The 27,536-nt window shown below is 29.9% G+C and overlaps 1 protein-coding gene across 3 annotated transcripts in view; it reads right to left on the minus strand.

Annotated features, from left to right (window-relative positions):
* Window positions 1-268: 268 nt before the first annotated feature.
* The window catches only part of Wech (tripartite motif containing 71 protein wech), a 38,380-nt gene continuing 11,112 nt past the window's right edge, over window positions 269-27,536 (minus strand). For 2 of the 3 annotated variants that reach the window (XM_076307514.1, XM_076307508.1), the window contains exons 2-7: window positions 21,542-21,720; window positions 14,756-15,040; window positions 9,878-10,204; window positions 8,730-9,020; window positions 4,467-5,027; window positions 269-2,357 (exon numbers count right to left, since the gene is read on the minus strand). In XM_076307514.1, the coding sequence (XP_076163629.1) occupies window positions 1,776-2,357; window positions 4,467-5,027; window positions 8,730-9,020; window positions 9,878-10,204; window positions 14,756-15,040; window positions 21,542-21,646 (2,151 nt within the window). In that variant the 5' untranslated portion in view covers window positions 21,647-21,720 and the 3' untranslated portion in view covers window positions 269-1,775. The remainder of the gene's footprint in view (window positions 2,358-4,466; window positions 5,028-8,729; window positions 9,021-9,877; window positions 10,205-14,755; window positions 15,041-21,541; window positions 21,721-27,536) is intronic. The other variant, XM_076307522.1, reaches the window with a different exon arrangement.

Genomic DNA, 27,536 nt, shown 5'->3' on the forward strand with positions numbered 1-27,536 from the left:
AACAAAACCTGTTATTGTATTAAATCAGTCTTAGTTCAGTCTTATATTGTGTGAATGTAACTAATATCTCATTTCAGATCATTAGCATCAAACTAAATCAAATGAAGGAATATTTACATTTTTTAAAAACTGGAAACATATTAAACTTTCAAATATTATACAAAACCCGTACTTTATGTACAGGAAATGTCATTAGATAGAACATTATATTGATTTTATAACCATTATATAATACTGTTGAGGACAAAAATGATGATGACGATGTTACCAATGTTTTTGCTATGATGACAATAAAATGTAAACTACCAAACTAATAAGCAAAGTAGATATAATAATCATTATAATAAATGAAAAAGAATAATAATAACTTTGCTTATTTGTATATACTGATACCAAAATGCAATAATACAAATTGAAAGTATCTTCAAAGAATGATATGTTAAAATATCATTAAAACATTGAATTGCATTAAATTGATAAAGTGTTATATTAACATGAGAAAAATTATATTTTTTCTTTCAGTTTTTCCTAAACTTGTCTTATTAGATATTTTCTTTCTTCGTATCCTTCCATTTCAATTCCACTTCCATTTTCACATTCTTTCATATAATTTGCATTCCTTCTCAAATAGGTACATCCATAAACAACCTTTTAATTACAACAATCATGCATACATATGTATGTCTAACATCAAATTGCATTTTAGTCTCCTTGTATATTTAACAAGAGACAATATCATTAACTTACACAAATAGTTAAGCATTTTTATGACGCTCGTCATGATAGTATTCTATACTGTTATTTTTCATTGGACTTTGTTCGGTCACACAATGATAAAGTACTTCTTTTATATACATATTAGAGAAAAATTATACTTTTTAAATTGTATATAAAAACATTCATATAAAATAATTAGCTACTCGGATACACGGATATTTTAAAATAAAGTAATGCAAACACAGAATAATAGTCACAATATTTCTAATTTGTATCTTGTCATTAAATTGACATTAATAATCATACTTCAATCCAAAAATATAGATCAGTGCTCTTCTAATAAAATATTGAATACGACATACGTGATAGTCTCATTTTTATTAATAATTTTCATTATATCAAACTCTCCATAACTTCTGTTGAATTACTTTCAAATTACCAATTCTAACATACGTTTCAACTGAATACTGACATCATTTTCATTACATAATCTTTACCTCCTCATCATTTGCAATCATTGTCTGATAAAATAATAAAACAAAGGGCCAACTATTTTAGCATAAAAAATAAATAAAATTGTAGTTGAAAAATTCTTCAACATGAATTAAGTTTTCTACAATCTAATGCTATCTCATGAAATAGTCAATACTGAAGAAATTGCCCTCATTTTATTCCACTACTTTACTCATATTTTTTTTTTTTGTTTCTCTTAGCATCTCACAAATTTACAGATACCTGATTACTATGTATGAATAATGCGAAAATAATATTCTCTTCTGATGGGAACCTTCATAACGATATGACTTCAGAACAAAAAGTTCATTTTGTACTTATTGCTTGGCACTCAAAGTGAGAAAACCCGAAGCTTTCAAAAGACTCCATATGGATTTCCATATTATATACAGTCAGTAGGAAAATATTGCCTCTAATACTTGATCTGTGGGCTTAAGCGTTACACGCTTATTTCTAAAATCGAGAAAGACAGTAACATTGTACTTCCATCACTGTCGCATATTCAACGCATATAAAATTTTATTTTCATATATCAATCAACTGATCTAAATAAGAAGAACTCGATTATTACCAAAATCTACAACTGCAATTCTACCATCGGGACATAAAGCGATACCCGATGGTCTGTCCATTTCATCTTCACCTTTTCCATAGTTGCCAAATCTCCATTTTAATATACCAGCTGAATCAAATACTTGTATTCGGTGATTTCTAGAGTCCGCTATAATAATATTACCATTGTCATCAATTACTAAACCCTGTGGTCTCAGGAACTGTTTTGAACCACCTGCACATTCGCATTCAAAAATTCTAGCGTGCATAAAATCAGCATCGATAATTACAACTCTGTGATTGTTAAAATCCGTCGTAACAACATTGCCTTCTGGATTAAACGCCACTCCACGTGGAGAATCAAAATGCTTCCACATATTTGGAGCCGACTCGTAACCATATTTTCGTAAAAAAACACCCTCAGGACTAAACAATTGGACACGATGATTTCTTGTGTCAGATACAACTATTTGGCATTCGGAATTTACCGCTACGTCCCATGGATAATTAAATTGTCCACAACGACATCCCTTTTCGCCAAAACTTAGAAGGAATAAGCCTTCCATTGTCAACACCTGCAAAAATAATAATAATATACAATGATATTACGGAACAGTAATAAGTTGTTCAATAAGTTTTATCAACATATAATGTAATTATCAACTGACACAAGCTTATTCCAACAAAATTGTTATTTAACTGGACATAATTTCGAAATTTGTTAAACCTTAATACAAGAGTGAGTCTGTAAGTCTTGCACAGATTATGTCTAAATGTTCAGTCTGGTTCATTTCACTCCAAATTAATCACTTTTATTTCGATGTTAGGAATTTTATTTAGATTGCTATATATATTATTACCACCTATGTAAAACTGGTAAAGAGAGGGATGGGACGGCAGCTAAAGCTTCTTTTTTTTTCATAAAAGAATTTTACCTACCTCACTGTTAAATATACAGTCATTCACAGTGAAAATCGTACAATACGCATTAATACGTTAAATATCCATATTCTATTTCGAAACGATTCTCATTAAAGTATAAAACTAATAACTACAGTATGAGGCAAATAACAATAGTAGAATAATATGAACTCATGATTCATCATTTGATTTCCGGTATACCTTTAAAGATATTATAAAAACAATAAGTAGAAGTATTCCTATAGTTCAATATATTATAAAAAAATTTAAGGAAAGAATCGTTTAAAAAATAAAACAAAAATTAGTCGAAAGCAATAAATCGAGAATGATGAGAGATGGAAAATTCGAAAAATAAAAAAGAATTCAAAAGAAAATGCACCAAACATTGTAGCTGATATTATTAAAATATTCACAAAAATCTATAAATACTGAAACTGTTCGAAGAGTGTTACGAAAACACAATTACAATGCTCGTGTAACTTGATAAAGACCTTACGTGCATTAAAACTAACTTTTAGTATGCAATCCTCTTGAAGGCATACTAGTGGAAAATTATTCATTTAAAAATACAAACTTTTTGACATCAATTTCTGATTACTTTTTAGTTTCTAATGCTGATATACAATACATAATCTGGCTGATTCTAATGCTGATATACAAGACTTAAATTAATAAACTAATAAAATAATAAACAATTTCAGATTCGTTATCAGCGGCCCCAACAGATTTAACTTACTGATTTTCAAACGAATTGAACAGTCTTTTCACATTTTGTCTATGATTTCGCATAAATTCACTACTGTAAAGCGTTCAACAATGTGGGTTTGGGGGAGGGGGGCTTGAAACGCCAGAAGCCCGTCTCCAATGCCCCCTGTAGCCCGACTACTCAAGATCTTCATAAGAATTTAGTTTACTACATAACTCGCATTTGGTATATCGGATTACGGAGAATTCCACATAACTTCCGGTCTCTCGCCAGAAGCCCGAGAAATCATTAAAAAATTTTCTCCGCTTAAAAAAAAAAGGAAAAGAGCCACCCGTCTCAGAAAGATCTGAGTTTGAATCTGAGTCTTAACAATCCGACCGATCGATTCTTTTTCTCCTATAAATATCTTTGCTTTAATCGCAGAGGATAGTTCTTTTTAAGTCATATTTCCTCTTATTCGTAAAATCATTTTTGTAATACAAAAATATTACACATATTTCTATTTTGCAAATGTGACACTTAATTTTTAAACGCGCATCCAAAGCTTAAACGATTTGAAAAAGATATTTCCATATTATGTGTTCGTTCTGCTTTTAATTATATTTCCTTAACTTGCAGAAGCTGTAAAATTATGATCAGTAAATCAGACGTTTTATTTGAGTTTTGTAAATTTGTAAAACATTCAGAAGCGTCGATATACTATATGTTACGCAGTGGTATGTGTCACTAATCTTACGTATTAAGTTTATATTCAAATTATTATTCATGAGTCGGTGCAATCATTAGGTTTCATGTTTGAGAAGTTTATTTATATAATAACTATGTAAAAAATCATTTAAATTAAGAATTTATCGTTCGATAAAACTTATTGAGCAACCTAGTACTATATTGTTCAATAAGTTTTACCGAACGACAAAACTTATTGAACAACCTAATATTATTTTTGAGTATCTGTAATTCAATGTAAATTTGATATTACACTTAATGTTATTTACTGCTTATTAAGAAGACAACATAACTTTAAAAAATTATTACAATGAATATTTATTTTTATTACCTGTATACGATGATTATCTTTATCAGCTACAACTATACGGCGACGTGCATCAACTGCTACGCCAGCCGGACGATCGAATTGTCCTGGTGCGGTACCATGGCTACCAAATCTTCTCAAGAAAAGACCATCTTGTCTATATATTTGTATGCGGTTATTTGATCTATCTGCAACTACTATTTGCCCATCTCTATCGCATGCTACACCCCAAGGTCGGCAAAGATTATTTTGTGGGTCACCATCGTTCCCAATGATTTTTAATGGCTTTATTGACAAATCAGTGTTTCGATTTATTTTAACTGTAACCGGAAAAGTGTTTGAAGGAACTGGTCTCCCTCGTGGCACTGAAGTAGGAGGAATCGAAGCTGTATGTCTAAGAAATATTTGAGGCGAGTTTCCACGACCTCTTACAGCTCGACGATCGCCTATAGGACCTGGATTATTCACTACAACAGCTCCAAGATTTGCGATAACATTAAGTATAGACCCCTCTAAGCCGTTGAAAGAAATCCAGTTTTCTTCTTGTGAAGGGAGACATTGTCGACTTTGACGAATTTGAAAAACCTATAATTAACGAAAATAATGTACAACAATTTTTCAAATTTGTAAGAGAAACATAATACTTGTTATTATTTTATAAACAAGGAAAATTACTACATTCTAAAATAATCCTTATCCAATATTATAAAAGTAATAATTGTATACAATTCGTACACATATATTATTTCATCTACGTATTCTTATATTGTACTTTATATACATAATATGTATGTGTATATAGAAAACAGTCTGTACACATATTGTAAATATAGTAATGTATATCAAATTGTAAGACGATGGAAATTCGGTTATCGCTACTTGAAGACAGAGAAATGAAACTTGATTGGTTTACGTTTTGACAGAGTGTAAAATAGTAAGAGAAAGTGAAAGACAAATAGATCACGGCAGATAATCAAAGCAGATAAACAAAGGATATAATTAAATTTGATTATGAGGTATCTTCCTTGTCTTTCGTCAGATGCGTATTCCTTGTATAATGTTAAACTATTCAAATGTGTTCGTGTTTCGTATCATTTTCATTATCCGAATCTCATCAACCCTTATTTAATTAAAGCAGTGTTATAAATGTTATAATGATATAGTCAAAAATAGAAATGTTTCTTTTTTGCTTCGGTAACTCATTAGTAACCGGAGTTACCGACGACCATGGCAGCTCTAGGTAGTGGTAAGAATAACATTTTTCCAACTTGTAATATATTTCTTTGGAAAAAATGAAGAATGATTTTCATCATCAACCATTAACAGTTGAAGACTTGCCCATACGTAGAATTACAATATGTACAGGTATCTCTTCCGCACATTTAGTAACATATTACGCATTTAAAGTGATAATAATGGACGAATTATTATATCATCACGATAAAGTGATGAATTTCAGTGATTAATTAATTTAATTCCGTCATGTATCTTAATAATCAAATTACAGGAAGTCGTTGTGTACTTCATTTAAGAAATAAGAGTAAATGAAAGCTTTCATATCTGAATAAAGAAAAAAAATGATTGGGAATTATGGGTTAATAGAAATAACTACAACTTTAACTTTATTTCTCGGGAAGGCATACAGTTCTTGCTACAACTTTACGGAACATATAGTAAGACATAGCTCAAGTATAGATTCCCAGAATCTCTTCGACGCATAGTTCGACTACATGTATATTTCTTTTAGAAGATTAATTTTTGTACATAAATACGTTAAGATGTATTTTATTTTCAACAAAAATAATAAAAAACTAATTACTGTATTACATATTGTCTTCTTCATATCGCGCGTCTTGATTTAAACAGAGAAGAGTTTATGTTGTTTAAGATTACTAAATTAAAAAAATATCTTTGCATATCCTATTAAATATTTTTTTGAAAGAAAAAAATTTTACAGAACAACATAATTACATATTCAAATTAAGTATTTAAAACAAACAGTAGGAAATACAGCCACAAAGAAATGTAAAAAAATATATTTCATTGTTAATTATGTAGTATTTGATATTAGCAATAGTAAATAATGATTTTTTTCTGTTGTTTAAAGTTATTTCGTAAATGCATTGTATTTTCTTAAATAAAAGATAATTTTAAATTGATAACTACTGTGTAATAATTTTCATCAAATTTATAATATTTTTTGTAATAGGCCTAGATTTTAATATGTCCTTTTTGATTCTTTTAACGTTTATTTTGGATGCAAACTTTAAATTATTACTTTCTCATATTTTTCTAATTTCTGTTAGTAGGTGTGATAATTTCTATTTTTAGACTTAATTTAAAAACTTAGATAAAGAACTAGTTTTTTGATAATCATTCAGAGTATTAATTTACAGTTTAATTTGGTTGTTTTTTAGTTGTTTAATAACAAATGCTTCTGAGCCAAATAGTTGAATTATTGTTTCTAGTAATAATCAAGGCTTTGGACCTCAATAAATATAGGTGGAAATTTAGGGATTGGGATTGCAATATCCTTTTCTTTATCTCTGTCTAAGCTTGTAAGTATTTCAAATTAGTTTATTTTTTGTGGTTCTTTTAACCATTTTACTTTTTTTTTTTATTATTTAGTTAGTTATTTAATGTGTTGTTGGAGTTGTTGTCTTTTGGTAAATTTTGTTTTCATTTTTAAATCATCTACCATTTTCTGTATCGGTTTACGATCTTATATTGTCATTTATTCTCCATTTTTCACTTTCTTAATTTTTTAGCGCTGTTGTGTATCAGGTTCAGTTTCAGTTACAAATTCTGTTTGCATGCCATAACCGTTTATAAATCAGTAAAGGGTGTTAGGGTGACCATTATTGATATTTATTTACATTTTCACTATTTTTATATGCACTAGGTTTAAATTTATCACATACAGATAAATGTTTAGCTCAAGCCAAACCAGAGTTAAATGAATTTAGATCAGTATACTATACTGTATATTGTAATAGAACTGTTACACGGATCACGAGCCACTGACAAGGGAAATGTCAAAAGTGACCTTTACCGATTTTAACGAAACTTGGTGAACTTATAGATTTACATATACAACAATCGTAACCGGAATTATAGCTATAAATAGTCAACATGTTACCAAAAGAATAAATGTAAAATTTGGAAAAATCACTTACAATTAGTTAGGTATACTTGAACAGCCTCACCAACACTAACTGTTATGTAGTGGTAAGCATAAAAGATTGATAATATTTTATTCTTAAGTTCAAATCCCATGTAGTGTGAAATTTTTTTCAATTAATCATATATTATTTTTGAACAATTAATTTAAAAGCTTAATAACTTTAGTCATTTTTATTCCTTTTTTTTTAAATTTATTTCATTTAATAATAACTACACAGCTAATCATTCATTTTATTAACTATAATTGTATGTAAATTTGTAAAAATAAAAAGATATATATAATTTAAGGTATAAGCAAAATAATTTTATTCTGTACCTGTACCTGCATTTGGGTGAAATTCATCACAAATGCAATGAGAAGAAGAAAATATTAGCAATCTCTTACACTTTCCACTATGTCACATTTACTATTGGTAAAAATGCTCTACTACTCAAGTATACCTAACTGAGCGATTTTTCCAAATTTTACACCTACTTTTTTCACAATTAATTGATCATTTATTACTATAATTCCATTGCGATTGTTGTATACATAAACCTATATACCTACCACACTTCACTAAAATCGCTAAAAGTAGTTTTTAACGTTTTCCTTGTTGCTAAACATGTATGTTTACTTGAACTCTACAAATGAGACTATATGATAAATTTAATAGAAAATTGACATTTCGGAGCCTTTTAATTTTTTGTTTGTAATCAAGAAATGTGTAAATATTTCTAGATATGTAATTTACCAATTTCAGATTCTCTCCTTTTTCTCATCATTTTCTAAGCAACAGAAAAGAGGAAATTAAATGAAATCTAAAAACCGTATTCTTGTTTGTTATCTTTCTGTAGTAAATATAATGGGTAGAAACTTGGTAAAAATTATTTTTGTTTTTTGAAAACTAACAATAAACTTTTGATAAGTCTAATTCAGTTTAGAGACACTTTTCATGTGATTGCCCTTCATATTAAAAATCGTGAATACATTCTATCGATAAAAATGTTTCTTTTAATTTATATAATCATTGTTACCTAGAACTATTTTTTTAAGAAATTGAACTAGTAATGTAGTATTAATAGTTTCATTTAAGTATTCTTATATATTTTATTAATACATACCTCAGCTGATGCCATGTCCTTAGTAAGTAACAAATTCAGTGGATTACTAGCAAGGGTTTTGGATTCCATTGCTTTACTAAGTTTATCAGCAGCTCGCGATAATCGGGTTATTCCAGATCTAAGTCCTTCATCTCTTGCTTTTAGAGCAGCAAATTTAAGAAACCGAGCTTTCTCGATTTTATCTAACAACTCTTTTTCTCTTGTTTCCAAAGCAGTAGCTACTCTTCGTACGCATAACATAACATCTGCAGTTGCTTGCCTTGCTTTTTGTTCCAAAATTTCTGCTGCTATCTATTACAGAAGAAAAGAAACTTTTTATAATGCATGAAATTTATATCTATAATTCTATATTATTTTAATCATAACAATACTTCATAAGATTAAAACTATTGAAGGCATATAACAAATAATTGAATCTCTTTTCAATTTCCCATAAGTCATATGCAATGTGTTCATTTTATTTAGAAAATTGTAACTATATTGAAAATACATTATACAAAAAAATGTTTCAGATAAATGTTATATGATACTTAGTGTTATATATCGTGATGATAGTTATTTGACTATGCATAGGTCTTGAAAAGGTCTATAAAGATTACACTTAATTTTTTTTATTAAATATTCTTGTGCCTGACGTCAAAATATTTTCAAAACATTTATGTGTATTTTGGACAACAAAATATTTTGATATTAGTTACAAGAACACGTAATAAAAAATATAGAGCACAATATACAAAATTAAACATGACCTACACAGGGCTTTTCAAGATCAACATAAGGTCAAATAATGATATCATTAGAAAAGAAACAGGAAAAATAAAATGTAATTTGGAAAATGCGTAATATTACACAAATATTCAAACGCCTGTTTCGGAATTCCAATTTCGGACACAATCCATAGTAGCTGTTGCAAACTATGTGAATTTTGTAAATTCTCTAAAAGTCAATAAAGACAAAAAGTTCAATGTTTCAAAAAGTCTATTGATCCTAGACCGTTATTCTGAAGTCATATGTTCAGTTTATTATAATCTTTTATTTGCGATAAGAATTAACTCGATTCTATATTCGGCTGCCCTTTCAAGTATCATGTATTTCGTGAATTTCTAATTGTGCGAATAATTATTTTAGCACTTAATATAAATATTTACTTGTACAGCATCCAATTCCTCTCTAAGAGCTGTAATCCCAAGTTTCGCTTCTTTCAGTACTTGATTTGCTTGCATTCCAGCACCTTCAACAGCTTCCATTAAATTTATTGTAATATGCCCATGATGATGATGCGTTCCACATTCACCACAAAGAGGTTTACTACAAGTTTGACAATAAAATTTGTTAGCATCGCGATGTACATCGCAAAATGGAGGTAGTCCTGTAGAATTCAAATTCGGCACGTTGATTATCGGAGGACTTGGTATTTCTTTAAGTATACTTTGTGTTTGATTGTGTTCATCCTCGTGAGCTAACTCCGTCAGATTCTGTATAAAACGTAATAATTTATTTTAATTAGTGCTACTAAGACAATATTATCAAAATATAAAGATTATATTGTTCTTATGAGATATCATACAGAATGGTGTATGCAACTAATTCAAAATGACGCAATAAATCGAAATACAGAATTTCCCCATAACAAAAGAAATTGACAAATCTTCACCAGTTTGCAACTTTTTTCTAAAACATTGCCACAAAATTATTCTCTCTAAATCCTGAAATGGCTCGCATTATGTTAATTATACCTCATTCATTCCCTTTTACTCTCAATTTCATTTCCAATATAAAAGCGTTTAAATTTTATCTGCGCGTACAAGAAGTTCTCAAAATTCAATCCAAAGCTGGCGACAACTTCTCATACCATACAGTATAAGTAATTGAAATATTGAGATCCGTATTTTAGGGTACAATATTTAAATTTAAAATATTTGAACAGGACTTCGGTGACAAGAGTTAATTTTATGGAAAGAAACATACAAGGCATTTCGAGAACAATTTAATTTTTTTTAAATAGAATTACTAGTGAATCCTGAGAAAATAAATATTTGGGCACAAGGCGTGCTTTAATGCATACATAATTTAATTTCGTAATTATACTCGTGTTTAAATGTATTCACTATGAATTCTTTTATGTTTAATCCCAATTTCACATATCCTTATTTGTTGTCGTCTCAAGTTTCTTGAGAGCGACTAAGTGCCGGTGAGAATTCGATCAGAATGAAATAAGTAACTCGAGCGATGTATCTAGAAGTAAAATATATTTCTTATGTAGTCGAGTGGACCCAAAGACTATACAAACGAGCATATTTAACTTCGCTACACGAAACGTATCGTACAATTTTGCAATGGGTAAATTTTTAATTCTTTATACACGGATAAGACCGAATTTAATTCAACTGTAGTTTATAAATAATTGACCAGTCACTAAGCGATTTGTACTGTTCGGGTTCTCTTAGTGTAAAAACAAAGAATATATAACAATTTACCGGCTATCTGCACCGCTCGACAGCAATCGACCGTTATGCAGCAAACGCATTGTTCATTTTTGGTCGGCACGAACGATAAAGGATTTCTTCACTACTCCACACAGAAAGAAGATTGGTGGATTTAAATCTGGTAAACGCGGTGGTCATATCTATGTATCAGACCTGCGTCTTATCCATCGTGTTTTGAACACGAGGATCATGCATAAGTAGACTGGATGACGTCTCTCTCGCGGTACAATTTAACATAGTTCAGTCAAGAGAGTAGTTCGTAGAAATTCTAAATATATTGTACTTGTCAATACCGTGGACAAATATAATAGATCAATAATATGATTTTCGACCATTCCTGCTCATTCATTAATAGCGAAGTTTCCTTGATTAAATCTTTGAATCATTGCACGAGGATTTTTGTGGACCCAAACCATCACAGTTTATCGATTCAGAATGCTACTGTTTGAAAAACTACTTTTATCTGTAATTAGCACATATTCCTTGTTTTTTTATTTATTATCCAACGGCAGAAATTTCAACCAGCAACACGTTCGTTTCGACGGAGTGCTTGAACGTGTTGAATTTTATAAGGTCGTAGGCCTTCTTTGAGAAGAATTTATCGCATTGTCTCGTGAAAGAGACAAAACCTAGTTGTTGAACTACATTGCATAAACCTATTAGTGGATAGGCACGAGCGAGAGCAGTAACTTATTATTTTTTACGCTAATGAAGACAAATTCGGCTATCTTCTCGATACGCAGAAATATGATGCATGTTGATTCTAGATCTTAATGGACTTCCGTTATTGCTAACTATCCTACGGTATAGTTTCTATACTAACGAATAATCTTCTCCTGTTCCGCTAACAGCACGTAACATTAGCTCAATATTCTTATAAATGTTCCGCACCATTCTAGTTACACTACGTTATGTGTGTGTCGTCGCAAATACGAAGGGACAAGGTTACTATTGTACCTCATAAATGTGCGAACCTTCGTTTTCTAAAACCTGGAGAGCAGGTAACTACCAAACGAGGCAGGTAGCATCGTAAACCGACACTCTGCGTACTACTCCGACGATACTCGACGTACAAGCTAATTATTACTTAGAATCATGTACCACCACCATCAAAATTTCGCATAAATTCGAACTAATAAATCCGGTGAAAATATCCATGCTTGACATCTTCATTAACAGAACCTATCAATCACGAACAAGTACTCAAGATAACGACCTTTCAACGACAAGACGTGAAACTATTCATAGTGAATAGTGAAAATTCTCCTTTCTCCGCCTTGTAAATACACCGAATTTTAATATTAAATACCTTGTCGTAATTCAAACACTTCTTTCAATACGATTGCACCCCGTTAATTCGAAGTGCAATCCAATCGAACAATGTCACGAAGATACCGTGGTGCCGCCAAATGTTGGCACAAGTTGTTTACATCGACACTCCGTCCGGAGTCCGTCGTTGCTCTTGCTATCGCAAACGACAACCGCCGTTGGCCGAAAACGACAAAAACCAATGGCGACCGTAGCAAGACCAAGTGAGAGAGAATACTGCGCCATTGGCGTAGCCTTTTAATCAAATGTTAGCTATTAAGAAACAGAATGATTTCGTTCCTGTTTAAATACTATCATTGATTCGACAAGTTGCTCGTAATAAAAAAATTAATACAATTCAATATACGCAATAATCACTAATATTTTGAAAATTATTTATAGCGAAAAGAACTAATTTGTATTTATTAAAAGTAATATAAATCCGCTTATACTCATTTCTATCTAGATAAATTCTATATAATTACAATTTATACAAAAACAAGTCATACTAAAATTAAAGCAAGCATAAACTTCAAATTTTCTTACATTACAAAACAATAATAAAATTGTTAATTTCATGTATGTTACATATTTCCTTTATATATGTTTAAATAAATTATTACAATTTTTCTTTATTCAATTTTGTCAATTACTTGTAATCTTAATATTATGTCTTCTGCTAAAAGTAGCACTTATTCTATGCTTCAACTTCAACATTATATTTTTCGCCTTAAGTTTAAGATACATTTTGAACATCTTTTTAGGTTTTAATACGTCAACTAGGATTCTGAAATTTTATTTAAAAAAAATTCCTTCCTTTCCAGTGAAAAAATTGGAATTCTTTTCAACTTTGAACCACTATGCGACGTCACGATTATTGTATCAAACTATTAATAGATCAACTGATCTTGCTAGCAGCGTATAGCGTTTATTAAATATCTTATTTTATTTGATATCAACTACAAAATGGGTACAAGCAGATTTATATTATATTATTTTTAATAAATGCAAATTAGTTCTTTTCGCTATAAATAATTTTCAAAAATATTAGTGATTATTGTGTATATTAAATTGTATTAATTTTTTTATTACGAGTAACTCATCGAATCAGCGGTAGTACCTAAACCGTAAGCAAATTATTCTATATTATTTATCGGGAATCTACGCCGATGCACCTTGCTACGAATTCATTCTCGCTCGAATTTGGGATCGCCACCATCGGTCTTTGTTACCGTGTTTAGCCAACAGCGATTGTCGCTTGTAATAGCAAAAGCGGTGATGGACTCCAGGCAGAGCGTCGATGTAAACAATTTATGCCAACATTTGGCGACACTACGGTATACTTTGGTACTTCGAGCCGGATCTAACTGTGTGGATGAATTCATCGCTTATTATTAACATTTTGTTCCTCCAAATTGGATTCTACATTTTAGATGCTTCGAGCCGGGATCAGCAACGACAACGCTCACTCATAAATTACTACTGAATCGTGATTTCGAAAAGAGTAAATAGACACAGATAAATTAGCTATTTACTTTTAATTTTTGACATTTTTAAATTACTCTTACAATCCAATATCCTTCGGATTCCGTAAATACCTTGTGTTTGTAGGGTTTCGATTTGTTTTCCACAGTTTTTCGTGGATTAAAATGCTCAATTACATTGTATACTTACTATAGAGTGACTTCTGTTAATTATTTTAGCAATAGTTCTTATTGATAATCTATCATCAAAATGGCTTATAATTAACACTCGAATTTCTAATAATATCTGTCCAAAAGTTCAGATTGATTTTCCATTTTTATGTATTAAACTATAATAAATTTCGTAAAAACTAACAAATTTGTATCGTTTATTTTACACATACTCGACATAAAATAAAAGCAATAGCTTGTAACGGTAATAATTCAGTTACCGATACCGCGCGGTATTATTTACGAAGAACGTATAAATACGTTCAATTATTAAATTCAATTCACAATGTTTGTGCCTTTATTTAATCCATAATACGTCATTATCAATCATATCATTTGACATAGATATGACATTTAATAACGATTGAAGTAATTGTAATTTCATCTTCATAACTGATGTATACAAATTTCTATAAGCTTTCTTTTGCTGTCAGACAGCATGTGCACTCTTAGAAATGTGTAGTTACGTACAGGTGCCGCAACAAAAAAGTTAATCGCAACTTACAATTAAAAAAATATCAGATTTAAATATGCTTACCAAAAGTTGGCCCGAGGCACACGTATCGCAGACTGTATCAATGCAATCCTTGCATATGTTATTAGTAGAGTTTCCAGTTTGAGAGAATTGTAAAGAAGCCGGGCCATTAAAATTATCACCATTTACAACTTCCAATAAACTGTTAATCAAAGAATCAACGCTGAGATCGTCTGATGATTGACCGTAACACTGAGAATTTGTGCTACTTCCTGAGGACGCAGTACTCGGTGAACTTGCATTCGAATAACCTGACTTGATAAACTGCCATGGAAATTTATTTGACATCTGTAATAAAACAAAATGTAGATCAATTATATATTAAGTTAAGTGTAGCAGTCATTTGATTTACGATAACGATGTACAATATCTATGTCTTCGACAATAAAATTAATTCTCAAGTACTATAAAAATAAGCAACAAAAATGTATTAATATATATAATAATATAGTTTCAAAAAAATAGTATATAGTAGGTACTATTTAGCCCGAATCATACATTTACAGGGCTTCAAATGTATTAAAATAAAATAGTTAAAAGGTTTGTATGTTCACATTATTAGTTTATTATTTGGTTGTATTGAACAAAATTTTGTAAAGAACATTAGACTATCCGTTAATGTATTGTAACTATCAAATATTATTGATAGTAATAAACTGTCAAATATTTAAACTCTTTAACAAAGGATTAATAGCATAACATTTAAGGCAATCTCTGCTAGATAAACCTTCAATCAGAGTTTTAAATTCAGGACGAAATATAGTAATATTTCTGTTTGTGTCAAAAATAATATTTATTACATAATACAATATTTATATTTCAATATGATTAATTTTTTTGTAAATATATTAACTCATATCTTACAGGTCCCGCTCTGTATACGTATACAGTAATTATTCATTGAGAGCTCAGTTTGATCTATGCTAGTATTGTCCAAACAAAAACTTGTGAGATTTATGGGTTTCTTCCACTTCAACATAAACGTAACACTAATATTATTCACAGATAATAATAAGTTACCAACGAATCAAATCAGATATCCAACCTCCAATTACACGCATTTTCGTTATTGGCTAGTTGTAAGTCAACTGAATATATAAGTCTATCGCGCGTGAAGAAGAGGTATTACAACAGAATGAAACGAAGAGATACTGAACGACGACTGGAACACATTGACGTAGACTTAAACTCAGAATATTAACTATCGACAGAACAAAAAAATATTCGTAATATAATCCCGATTAATTGTACGTAATAACAATTATTATCAAGAAAAAGTTTTTACAATTAAGTAAAATTTTCTTACTTGCTCACCCTACACATCTGATAAGATGTTTTCGTTTCCTTATTTAATTTTTAATTCTTCTTTATTTCGTCCGTATATTTACAAAAGTTTAATTATGTAATAAAATCCTCGTATCCGCGGTTTTGTACATTTTCCGCGGATTGGAAGACACTACTATGCAATGTGATCACTTAGCACTTAAATGTGGAAATCCCTGATGGGAATTGAGTGGATTAAAGGCCTAGTTCCCTTGGCTCACTATCGTTCAGTTTGTAGGGACTTGGCAATTTACGATCTCTGCATAGTACATACGTATACGTTGTGCGTAGCGTTTGTGCAGTTTCATACGACAGGAACGCTAGCTTCCTTAGCTGCAACATATGTATACGTTCTGCGAGAAAGGAACGCTTGGAAGGAAAAGCGGGCAACGCTAAACTGAATAGCGTTGATCTTCAAATTAAAACCTTGTCATTCCCCCCACTATTTCTGATTTATTGTTACCTTGCAAAAGCGACTACGGGTTGTAGAGGCTGACAGTGAACGAAAAACGGTACGAAACAAATAAAACAATGATACTTTGTCTCGCCCCGCTTTTTGGGTACTCAATACAATACTGATACAATGATACTGACGTATCATGCACGTTTAGAAGGGAACCTTTTCTCCATTAACGGCAACCGTGCACACAGCTGCATTACTACAAAGTAATGCAACCAAGTCTTTGTGACCAAGTGAACAACGGGACAAATGGTTCTGGTCAGTTAAGGAAAAATCACTATTCTCCGATTGTCCTTTCTTCTTTACACGTTGTTCGAACGTACACTGCACGGGATTGATGTGCAAAAGTATTAAACTACTAATTACATTACGGAACGACTTCAATATTCCTATATATCTAATCTATAGAAGATGTTTCGCTTGAATCACTATGGAACAACAAACCACTGACCATAGGTCATTATGTACACCAGATCTGTGTAACTCAGGCTGATTAGTATCAATAGCCAGAGGAAAATATGCAGTAACGCTCGCGATATCTCCAACCTCCTCATCGCTGATGCCGGTCCTACCATAAGCTATGAACGAAGAAAGTTGAATAAACGTAAGTGATAAGGGACCGCCAGTTGTGCAGCCCTGATATATATTATGAGTTAAGATTCGTGGTACCATCGAGGTCGGATGAATTCTATAGCTCAAAATTAAACGAAAATAAACATTAAGAAAATGTATTGGAAGCTTTGTTTACGAAAAAAAAATATATTTAAAAATCAATTTAATACACATGCACCTAATTGATAACCGGTATTACACATTTCACTACAGACAACTATTGTGATTATTTTTGTATAAAATAGATGATCAGGTACTGTTTACAATCAATACCAATCTATTAATGCGTTCGTAAGTTGTGCTAAAGATACTTTAAACGTCCTATAGTGAAATCCCTAATGTCATTCATCAGTTAGGTGCGCGCATACTAGATTGATTTTCAAACACGTTTCACTTGGAAACAAGAACAAACAATTTTGTTCTTCTTTATTTTTGTCTTATTTTAAACCATGAAATCTCTGACAGAGTTTGAATCACAAATTTTGACGTATAATGAATAAAGTATACCATAGGTTATCATTTCAGAGATTAGATCATTATTTATTAAACACATCTTTATTATGTTTGCAAAATTAATTCCGATTTTACCCTTCAATTTTTAACTAATACTTTGAATAACTTAGTTAAATAACACGCACGCACACATATATTACATATACTTAAATGCAATTAGAAAATCTATTTAAATATGCAGCATACATTAGAATACATAAATACAGAATTCTATATAAAAATGTAGTAACGAAGTATTGAAATATTTAATTATTTATATATTAAATATTATGTATACATGGTGCGTATTCTTTGTACGTTATGATGCCGGGAAATTGCGTTGATCTTTTGTAGACCTTAAAATAGACAATTTCGAAACAACGAAAGTTGTTTACACTTTTGCATTTTAAGGGCATTGAAAAATATTATTACTTCGTTGGCTATGTTCAAAATTTTTCATAAAAAAGGAAATTCTGATACAGAAGATAAACTCCTTCAGGTGCTCCATATCTTAAAAGTATATATACGTGGTGACATCAAAAAGAAACCGGACTACCTTTATATTCGACGTCAATGTTAGACAACGTTTTATGACTTTGAATCGCTGGTTTATATGTACTTGTGCACCGGTATGCCATGTGCCATCAAGCAGTGAGCACAGTAACGTGAATTAAGAGCAACTTAGTAGAAGTGTGATTGTGTTGTTTTGCGATATGAAAACGAATCTTAAGTTGGAACAACGGGCAAGCGTGAAGTTTTGTGTAAAACTTCAAAAATCTGCCACAGAGATATATAAAATGCTGCAGCAAGTCTATGGCAATGATAACACGGGCCGCACTTAATGTTTTGAGTGCCACTCGTAGCTCAAAGATGGTAGAACGTCTCTGGAAGACAACGAAACATTTGGAACATTGCATGCCAGCACAATTTCAGAAAATGTTAGCAAATTTGACTAAATTTCATCGTGCTAACTGTTCGTGAAATTGCAAAAAATTTCAGAGGCGATTACGCGAAGACGTTCGTTGAAAAAGACCGGAGCTGTGAAAAACAAAAACTGGTTCCTGCAACGCGAAAATATTTACAAAATAAGATGACGGTTATCTCACGCCCTCCGTATTCGCCAGACTTAGCTCCTTGTGACTTCTTAATTCTAAAATTGATTTCCAAAAAGTTCTTTGAAGCATGGAAGCTCCGTGAGGTCGCTGTACCAATGAAGAAGTAAGTAGATGGAACCATTTTGAAGGCGGCGGAAATCAAATTTAAATTTGTTGAATAATAACATTTTTATAAACACAGTCCAGTTCCTTTTTTATCACACCATCTACACGAATATATAGATGTGGAGCACCTGAAAAGGTTTAGCATCTTCTAGTTTCAAAACTTCATATTTTTGGAAAATTCTAAGCATAACTAGCAAAGTGGCACAATTATTTGTGCGTGTGTGTACATACGCACATACATATATACATACAACGGTTTATTAAATTTTTAATTAAATTACAAAATTTCTTAACTTACGAAACAAAAGACGAAAGTAGCATTTACGGATTCCTAAATGTGCAAGCCAGATAGAATGATTGTCGTAGATTATCTGTACAAAATTATTTGTTACTTTTCATGTTGCTTAATACACAATAGAATAATAATTGTTCTTACCTCAGTGCCATCCAGTATAGTGACATGTATCGACATTGAATGAGGAAATACATTTAGTAAATAATAATTTAATCTTTAAATTATTAATGTATTTCATACTTCACCTATCACAAAACAATTGACAGCATTTTCGTTTCATAGCGATACAAATGATCTGTCAGGCATACGTAGATTACACGTTGTATCGGAATTAATTCTGAAAACATAATAGAATAATTTAACAGATAATAATTGAATTATAACCCGGACCTATTATCAGAGAATTGTTCTTTCATAGTAATTCATGTAACATATCGATCAAATATTTTGAAAAGTTAATGTCGTTCCGTAATACGATACATAACATAATACTTCTGCACATCTAAGTCCCGCAAGACGAGCGAGTACAAGCTACGAAGAAGAAAGGGTAGTCGAAACGTGACGAATTCTCTCAAATGGTCAAAATCCATTTGACTCCGTATCTCGTGTACATACCTCAATGGCTGGTCATTTCAGTGGCTGAAATTTTAATCCTGCGCGACAGAAACTTTAAAGCGTTACCAAACACGCATCGGACTGCACTAATGCAACACTCATGCAAATTTAGATTCTCTATACTTTTTAATTATATCTTTATATAAACAATATTAACCGATTTGTAACTTTTTTCAATAAACATAACTACAAGCAGAACTTCAATTGGACAATTTTTACTTATAATTTATTTGAATCATTTCTGAACAATTGTTAACTTCGTATAATTAAAAATAGTCTGAATAAGGTCGCGTTTGGACTTATTTTTGACAGAACAACTTCATCGATACATTGATAATGCTCCCATAAATACATAATAAGAAATAGACAAGCTTTTGATTTGCATTAGTGGTTGCTACATCGATAAGTGTGCGGCACCGTTTTGAAATTTAGCAACCGGGTTTTAAATCCATATCTATCACCCGTTTGAGTCGATGCACAGTGGTTGGAACGCCGAAATACCCCTAAACTATACAAATTTTTTGTTCATATATTTATGACTAATTTTTGATAGTCAATTTACTAAAATATTTTGCCGTACAAATGGATTTATATAATTCTGTTTAATAAAGAAGAAAAATACATCCGAAGTTGATTTTTTGCATTCTAACTAAATTTTTATACATTTCTAACTCTTATATAGTTTTCAGATTTTTCTTTCATTTTTAAGAAATTCTAAATATTATTTGGAAGAGAATGCATAAAAATTTATTAAGTTTTTTCCGTCTAACGTACAATTAACAGAGACAAATATGTCATAATACCTTTCAACGAAAAAATTTAATTGAAGTATACAATTAATAAAATTTCATTTAATTGTTTCTCTATTAGAGAAAATGAAGAAAAACATTTTTATGTAGAATTTATTTCTCCTTAAGACTTATTTTAATCATTTCTTATTAGTATATTTTTACAAATAACGAATATGTACATACCACAAAAAAATAAGAACTATATATCATATCATTTTCGATAGACCGATTTTATTCAAATCTAAATCAAATCTTGAGAAAAATCGTCTATTTCAATAGTCAAAATGTGATCAGAGATGTGAAAAGCGTATATTTTCGTAAAAAAAAAACAAATATTTTGAATATTGAAATATTTTTTTCCAAACAGTTTAAAATTTAATTCGAGAGTTAAATTTTCAAAGTAAGAGTATTTGTAATATTTTTATATTGGAAAAATGATTTTACACATAAGACAAACGATTAATTAAAAAAAACTATCATTTGCCATTTACGTCAAATAAAATAAAAATTGTGTTTTGTGACGGCAACTTTTTAAAGTTGGTAAAAACTGTCAAATTTCGGGATCTGTAGTTTTTAAACAATTTTAAAAATAGGAAAATGATAACATAACTCCTACTCCCCTCCATTTATAGATAAATTGCAACATATATTTCAATTTGAACAAATGTGATCAATTTCGCGTAAAATGGCCTTTCTATCAAGAAAGTTACGCATACAATATACATATTAGTCAATAGGTATCTATAGTCAGTGATTAAGAAGGAAAATTCTTATTTAGACATTCTGTTTTTTTAAAACACAAACTTATTGCAGTCGTTTTAAACGTTTATGTCTTTCAAACAAGTCGATGAAATTACTAATGATTCGTTTAAAGGAATTTAACCCTAAAAACTGAATAATAATCATTTTTAAATCTAATGCATAAATAATTTATTTCGTACATATAAATATTCATTTATACAATTAAAATATGATTTATACCTTACAGAGTAGATCTACATTTACATCTTGTTCCTTTTCTTGATTATCTTGAATGCAATTCCCCCAAAAATTTGCTCCACGATTATAATTCTTCCCATGATTCATGATGAGATGGATGTATAACTAAAAGTCTTATAAAAATTCAGTATCAAGATATTGTTTTGCCGTGATACTTTCACCTGGAACAAAATTCATTAAATATTTATTTCGTAATATTTTTCCACAAAATATAAAAAAAGCAAGTGTCGTTAAAAAATAAGGCTTCTTAGTTCTGTAAAAAGAAGACTATTGCTCTCATTGCTGTATGTAACAGTTTGTTCAGATATTAACAATGTTCCTTATACAGGGTATTCCAACTTTAAGGTAATAACCTTTATCAATATATTATATAAGTCTAAATAAGAAAAAAATATACCTAAAGGAATGTAATATTATTGAGGTACGATTTCGCTACTACATAGCTGCATTAAACTAATAGTAACCACGATTAGCGTAAACAAACTAAATGTAAATATTGCTTATATACTTCACCATTATATCGCAATAATCATATTTGTTATTATATCCTTCGAAATTTGTATTCTTGTTTATAACTTTTTAATAAAGCGTTAAATAACTTATATTTATATAATATTTTTCTTTTCAGACGAACAAAATAATCTAAATTGAAGATCATTGAAGATCATTTCAAGTCAAATGCAATATAAAATGAATCGTTTGAAGACACTTTTAAAATATTTGGCCTTTTTTAAATGCCCTACCCTTGTTCTCAATGATCGCTAAACTAGTCACTCTTGAAAAATTGTCATTGTAAAGTAAATGAAAAATATTACACTATTATTACGGTTGACAAACAACAATATTAATTATAATAATGATTTATTATACAATAGTTTGAGAAAAGATTGTTCAAACAAAAATTAAGAATTGAAGTATTATATTTGATTCTTTTAAGTAAAAGACACCACAGAAAGTTAAAAACAAAACAATTGCTGATAAATTCTTCAAATTATTTTCTTAATTCATTTCCGCATATAAATCATTGTACAAAATACAAGAATTATGTGCAGTAACTCCTCGTTAAAACCTACATTCTGAAGTCCACTCAAAATGTTTTATGGAGAGATGGTAGTAAATTCATTTTTGAAATTAACTTTTTGTATTTGTATCTAATTGTAAAAGACAACTGTGTGCAAATGGTCCGGCAAGGAGTCTGAACGAAATACACCAAGAGTAAGCACATCAACCAACGAATTTGGTTGCAGACGAGCTTCAAAACGATATGCGCGCTTATCAATATTTTTTAATGTATTATTATAAAAATATTCAAACAAATTTTTATTTGTATATAATTAAAAATAGTCCAAATAAGGTCGTGTTTCAACTTAGATTTGACAATACAATCTGACAGATCCATTGATAATACTCTCATGACAGTGATAATTTTTAGTTTGCAATTAGTAGCTAATACACCAAGTTAAATAAATATTAAAAATATTTTTATATCACAAATTTGCCCCCTGGATCAAGTCTGAAACAATTTGAATAAAATATTTTCACATTTTGTGTTTTTTACTTTTCGACTGTATGTTATTAATTTGCTGTAGCGGGGCTTTAGAGTTTTAATCAAAACAAATCGACTATGGGTAGAGTGTTTGCTAACTCAAGCGCGTTTGTTAGTCAATCACTATACAAAACACGTTCGTAATTTTACAAAATAGACTATCCTGTAAGCAAAATACATTAAATTTGAGTGTTTTCGTAAGAATATAACGTTATCCCGGCCACAATAAGGACAATATGTCTCTTCCCGAACCTCGGACAAAAAGGGAATTAACAATCGGTTGATAACCGATTGATGAATAATAAATCGGTTGATGGTAAGTGTGAAATAAACAGTATGATAAAATCGTCGTTACATTTTTGAAAACCTTTTAAAGGCCTTCTCGCAATCTAATACGGAATATAAGAATTATCTTATACGGAATAAAGTACAGAGCTTTCATTGGAGACAACCAGTTTACGATTCACCTCTGTATTAATGATTACAATGCAAGTTCATAAATTAAAAACCATAATTTAGATATAATCTTAGAAGATATACATAGATCACAATACAGTAGCAGTTAATTTTGGTTAAAAACGTTTAACATTACATTTGCATATTCTGTTTCACAATAATAAGAAAAGAAATGTATTTTTCGATTTTTCGATCGAATTGATAGGTCAAATTTTTTAAATAAAAATACATTTCTGTATCATAAACATGATTTTACTAACAAAACAAAAAATTAATTGGACAGTGCAATCCTTTACAAATAAAACAATATAATAACAAAGTTCGTATGTTCAAAAATTGTAGAGATAAACATTCTTCTGTGAAAGCAGTTTCAGTAAAAATAGAAGAGAAGTGCTAAATTTGAACATCTTTATTTGTTTAAACAATTTTTCAAATTGCAAAATGTAACATAACCCTCGTTCGTTTACACATAGACTTTAACATATGTGTACTTCAATTTGATCAAAATCCCTAACATCGAGTACAAATGTGTTCGATGTGGCGTAAAATGACTCATATCCGTGCGAAAATTTATGGCACATATACAATTTAGAAACGACAAAAAGAAAAATATCCAATAAGATTGATATACAAAAGTGTTTTCGGAAGAATGGTCAAAAATATCAAAGGAAATTACTTAAAACTTAATATAATCCATGTCAAGAAGATTACAAGTCATTATTGAAACTAAAGGAATATAGCAATGTATTGTACTTTTCGTTAAAATCGTAAGTGTAGAAATACATATCTTTGATGTCCAAATTTTTGGATTTTTTTTACATTTAAATATGTCATATTAATATTAATATATTAATTATTAGATTAAACATTTTTTTACAATTAAACTTTATATTATAAATTCTATGAATTGAATTAAATTTTTATCCATGTATCAAAAATGAATATTGTGTAAACTAAATCAATATTGTTTTATACTACTCGATACCAGGTTAAAATTTATGGTTTGATATCGACAGTATTGATTCGGTATTATTCTTATTACTCATTGTCTGGTATACCTAAGATGAAATACAATTTCTACTCTCCTTATATCGCTAATAGAGGGCGGATACAGACAACGACGTTGTAGAACATTCGTGACGGAGTTCCCGCTATGACCGACTGTGAAGAAAATTATCAAATTCGCTGAAGTGCTGTAAAGTACGATTGAAAGGCAGTTAATGTTCATTTTGGGTAATCAGCAGTCCATTTTCATGTACAGAATGTATTTAGTAACTAAACCGGGCCATAATCCAGTTTCTACCAGAGATGAAAAAGAATTGTAAAGGAAAATTTTCCATTGTTTAACAAGTTATATTATCTTATTTAACAAGATCTATCATCATGTAGCGATTTTTTTTATTTTTTGAGTGCATCAGTGCAATTGCACTTTGCATTGTAAAATCGTGTAAAAATTGAACGCCCGTAAAAAATTTTTGAACGTAATGATCGTACTATTATTCAATTAACTAAAAACAATTCGAAAATGAGTGCAACAAAGATCACTGAAGAACTTAAAAATAATTTAAGCATCACTGGATCTTCTAACAACGTACGTTATTTTTTGCGAGTCAAGATTATCATGGTAGAACAGCTCGAAGAAAATATTGAAGTTTATACAAAGTCACGAGAAAACATCCATGGAGTTTTGGAACAGAGTCATCTTCATGGATGAGAGCAAATTTAATATTTTTTGCTCCGATGGATACATCACAGTGTAGAGAAAAAGAATATCAATTTCAGAACTTGCAGCCAACAATAAAACATGGTGATGATTCCATGTGTTTGGGGCTGCATGAGGTACCGCAGTGTGGGTGAATTGTATTTCATTGACGGAATAATAGATCACAAGATGTATATTAATATTTTAAACTCTCATCTTCATTTAAGCTCTGAAAAGTATAGGTATTGAAAATAATTTTGTGATCATGCAAGATAATCATCTTAATCATACTGCTTACAATATAAAATTGTGAATTGCATATAGTACGCCAGCATATTTAAAAACACCCCCGAAATCACTAGATATTTACTCGACTAAGCATTTGTACAATTTCATTTAAAATGGACTTAAAAATGCCTTAATCAACGAATGGAATAATATCACTAATAAAATCCCTTCTGATTTAGTTAATGCAGTACCTGTAAGGTTAGTTGCAATAGTAAAATCGAAGGAAAATTCTACTAAATACTAATCATATTATTAATTATTCGTCATTTTTTTATTAACAGTTATTACGCGTTCATTTCTGTCATTTTGTTTATTTTTTTTTTTTTGTTATTTCTATAAACAATATAAATATTATTATCGTTTATTTGATGTTGTTGTTCTGCAGACTTTGCAAAAAAGATGTAATATGTTTCTTTGAAAAATACTGTTTAATATTATATTATTATTTAGAATTTTAATCGTAATTAGTCGCTATACGAATACTTTTTATTAGAAACTTTAAATTTATTTTGGTCAGAGATTAATATTGTATCACAGAATGAATTCATTTTGTACATAAACTTTTCGGCGAATTGTAAATGCATCATATTATTTGTTTTCCTACTAATGGTTTTGTCCTTGGAATTCGTGCATGTAACTATTATTTCTAGTAAACAACGAGACAATTTTGGATACACTTCTTTCTGGAATTGCATAGTTATCATTGATGCCAATTATGATCCAGAAGTAAAATGGTGTTGTCTGATTTTTCATATAATTATGCTTTTCTCTCTTTCGATCAACTTTTTTGGTTGACCACAACGAAGCTTATTAGTAATATTACTTTGTGTATTCAATTACTTTTATTTACAAGTTGTGCAATTTCACTATATAATTTATTATATTATATACTATTAATTATCTGATTGACTCGTTTGTTTCGAATTTCTTGAGATTAATTTTATTATATTATTAATAATGAAAATTGTGACAGAAATTTTGAACACTGTTTTGCTTGGATTAACTGCTAGTGAACTGAGCAATGTTTGTTTACATTCTCTTACCGTCAGAAATCCTTAGTTCAAAATTCGAATACATTTATGAATCACTTCTGATATATGTTTACAATGAATGTATTCTGAAAACGTTATATATTGTTAAATTATTTTTTAATTTTACTTATGTAGTTTCAAGACCTATCTCTTGTTTTATGTGTCATATTATATTAAATGCATCAACTTAACATACATATTTTATTAGTTGAATGTTAGAATTGTAAGCGTTCAAATATTTTTGTGTATAAGTGTATGTAACATTAAACAAGACATGCCAGAAAGGAATATGGTTCACAAACGTTTTCTCGCGTTTATCAAATTCTATGATCACTATGTCATTTTTGAATTCTGAACATAGACAAAGAAATATTAAAAGTCATCAATTAAAATACATATTGACTGAACATGTATTAGTGCAAATGAGAAAAATATTGTTTTAAATGTTTTTAAAGAGCAAGTGAGAATTAATCCAAATAAGAATCTGGACGACATAATAAACCTAAGTAATTGTATTACAGAAATTTTCGAAAGATATAGATAAAATGCGTCGTGTGTATTACGTTTTGGAGAAATGTGGAAAAACATTATACAATTTTTCAATATCTTTATTACGATATACACCAATCTATAGGATTAGAACAAAAACTAATGTGTCAGAATGGAGAGATATCGTTTCCGAAAAGACCCAAGAATGGACCGAAAATCGAGGATAAAATAGACGACTTCGATAAAGAGGCAATAAAACGAATAGTTCATTAATTTTTCCGTCGAAGTAAACTACTCACAATTAATAAAGCATTGGAAGCTGTCAACGCTAATTCTTCTTTACCAAACTTCAAAAGAAGCTCATTTCACAAGTTATTAAAAGCACTGAAATTTAAATTTTGTCAACGAAGGGGTGACAGTTATTCAACTGAAAAGGAAGACATTGTTATCCGGTGGAGGAACTAC

The sequence above is a fragment of the Ptiloglossa arizonensis genome, chromosome 1 (assembly GCF_051014685.1).
Source record: "Ptiloglossa arizonensis isolate GNS036 chromosome 1, iyPtiAriz1_principal, whole genome shotgun sequence".
NCBI lineage: Eukaryota > Metazoa > Arthropoda > Insecta > Hymenoptera > Colletidae > Ptiloglossa > Ptiloglossa arizonensis.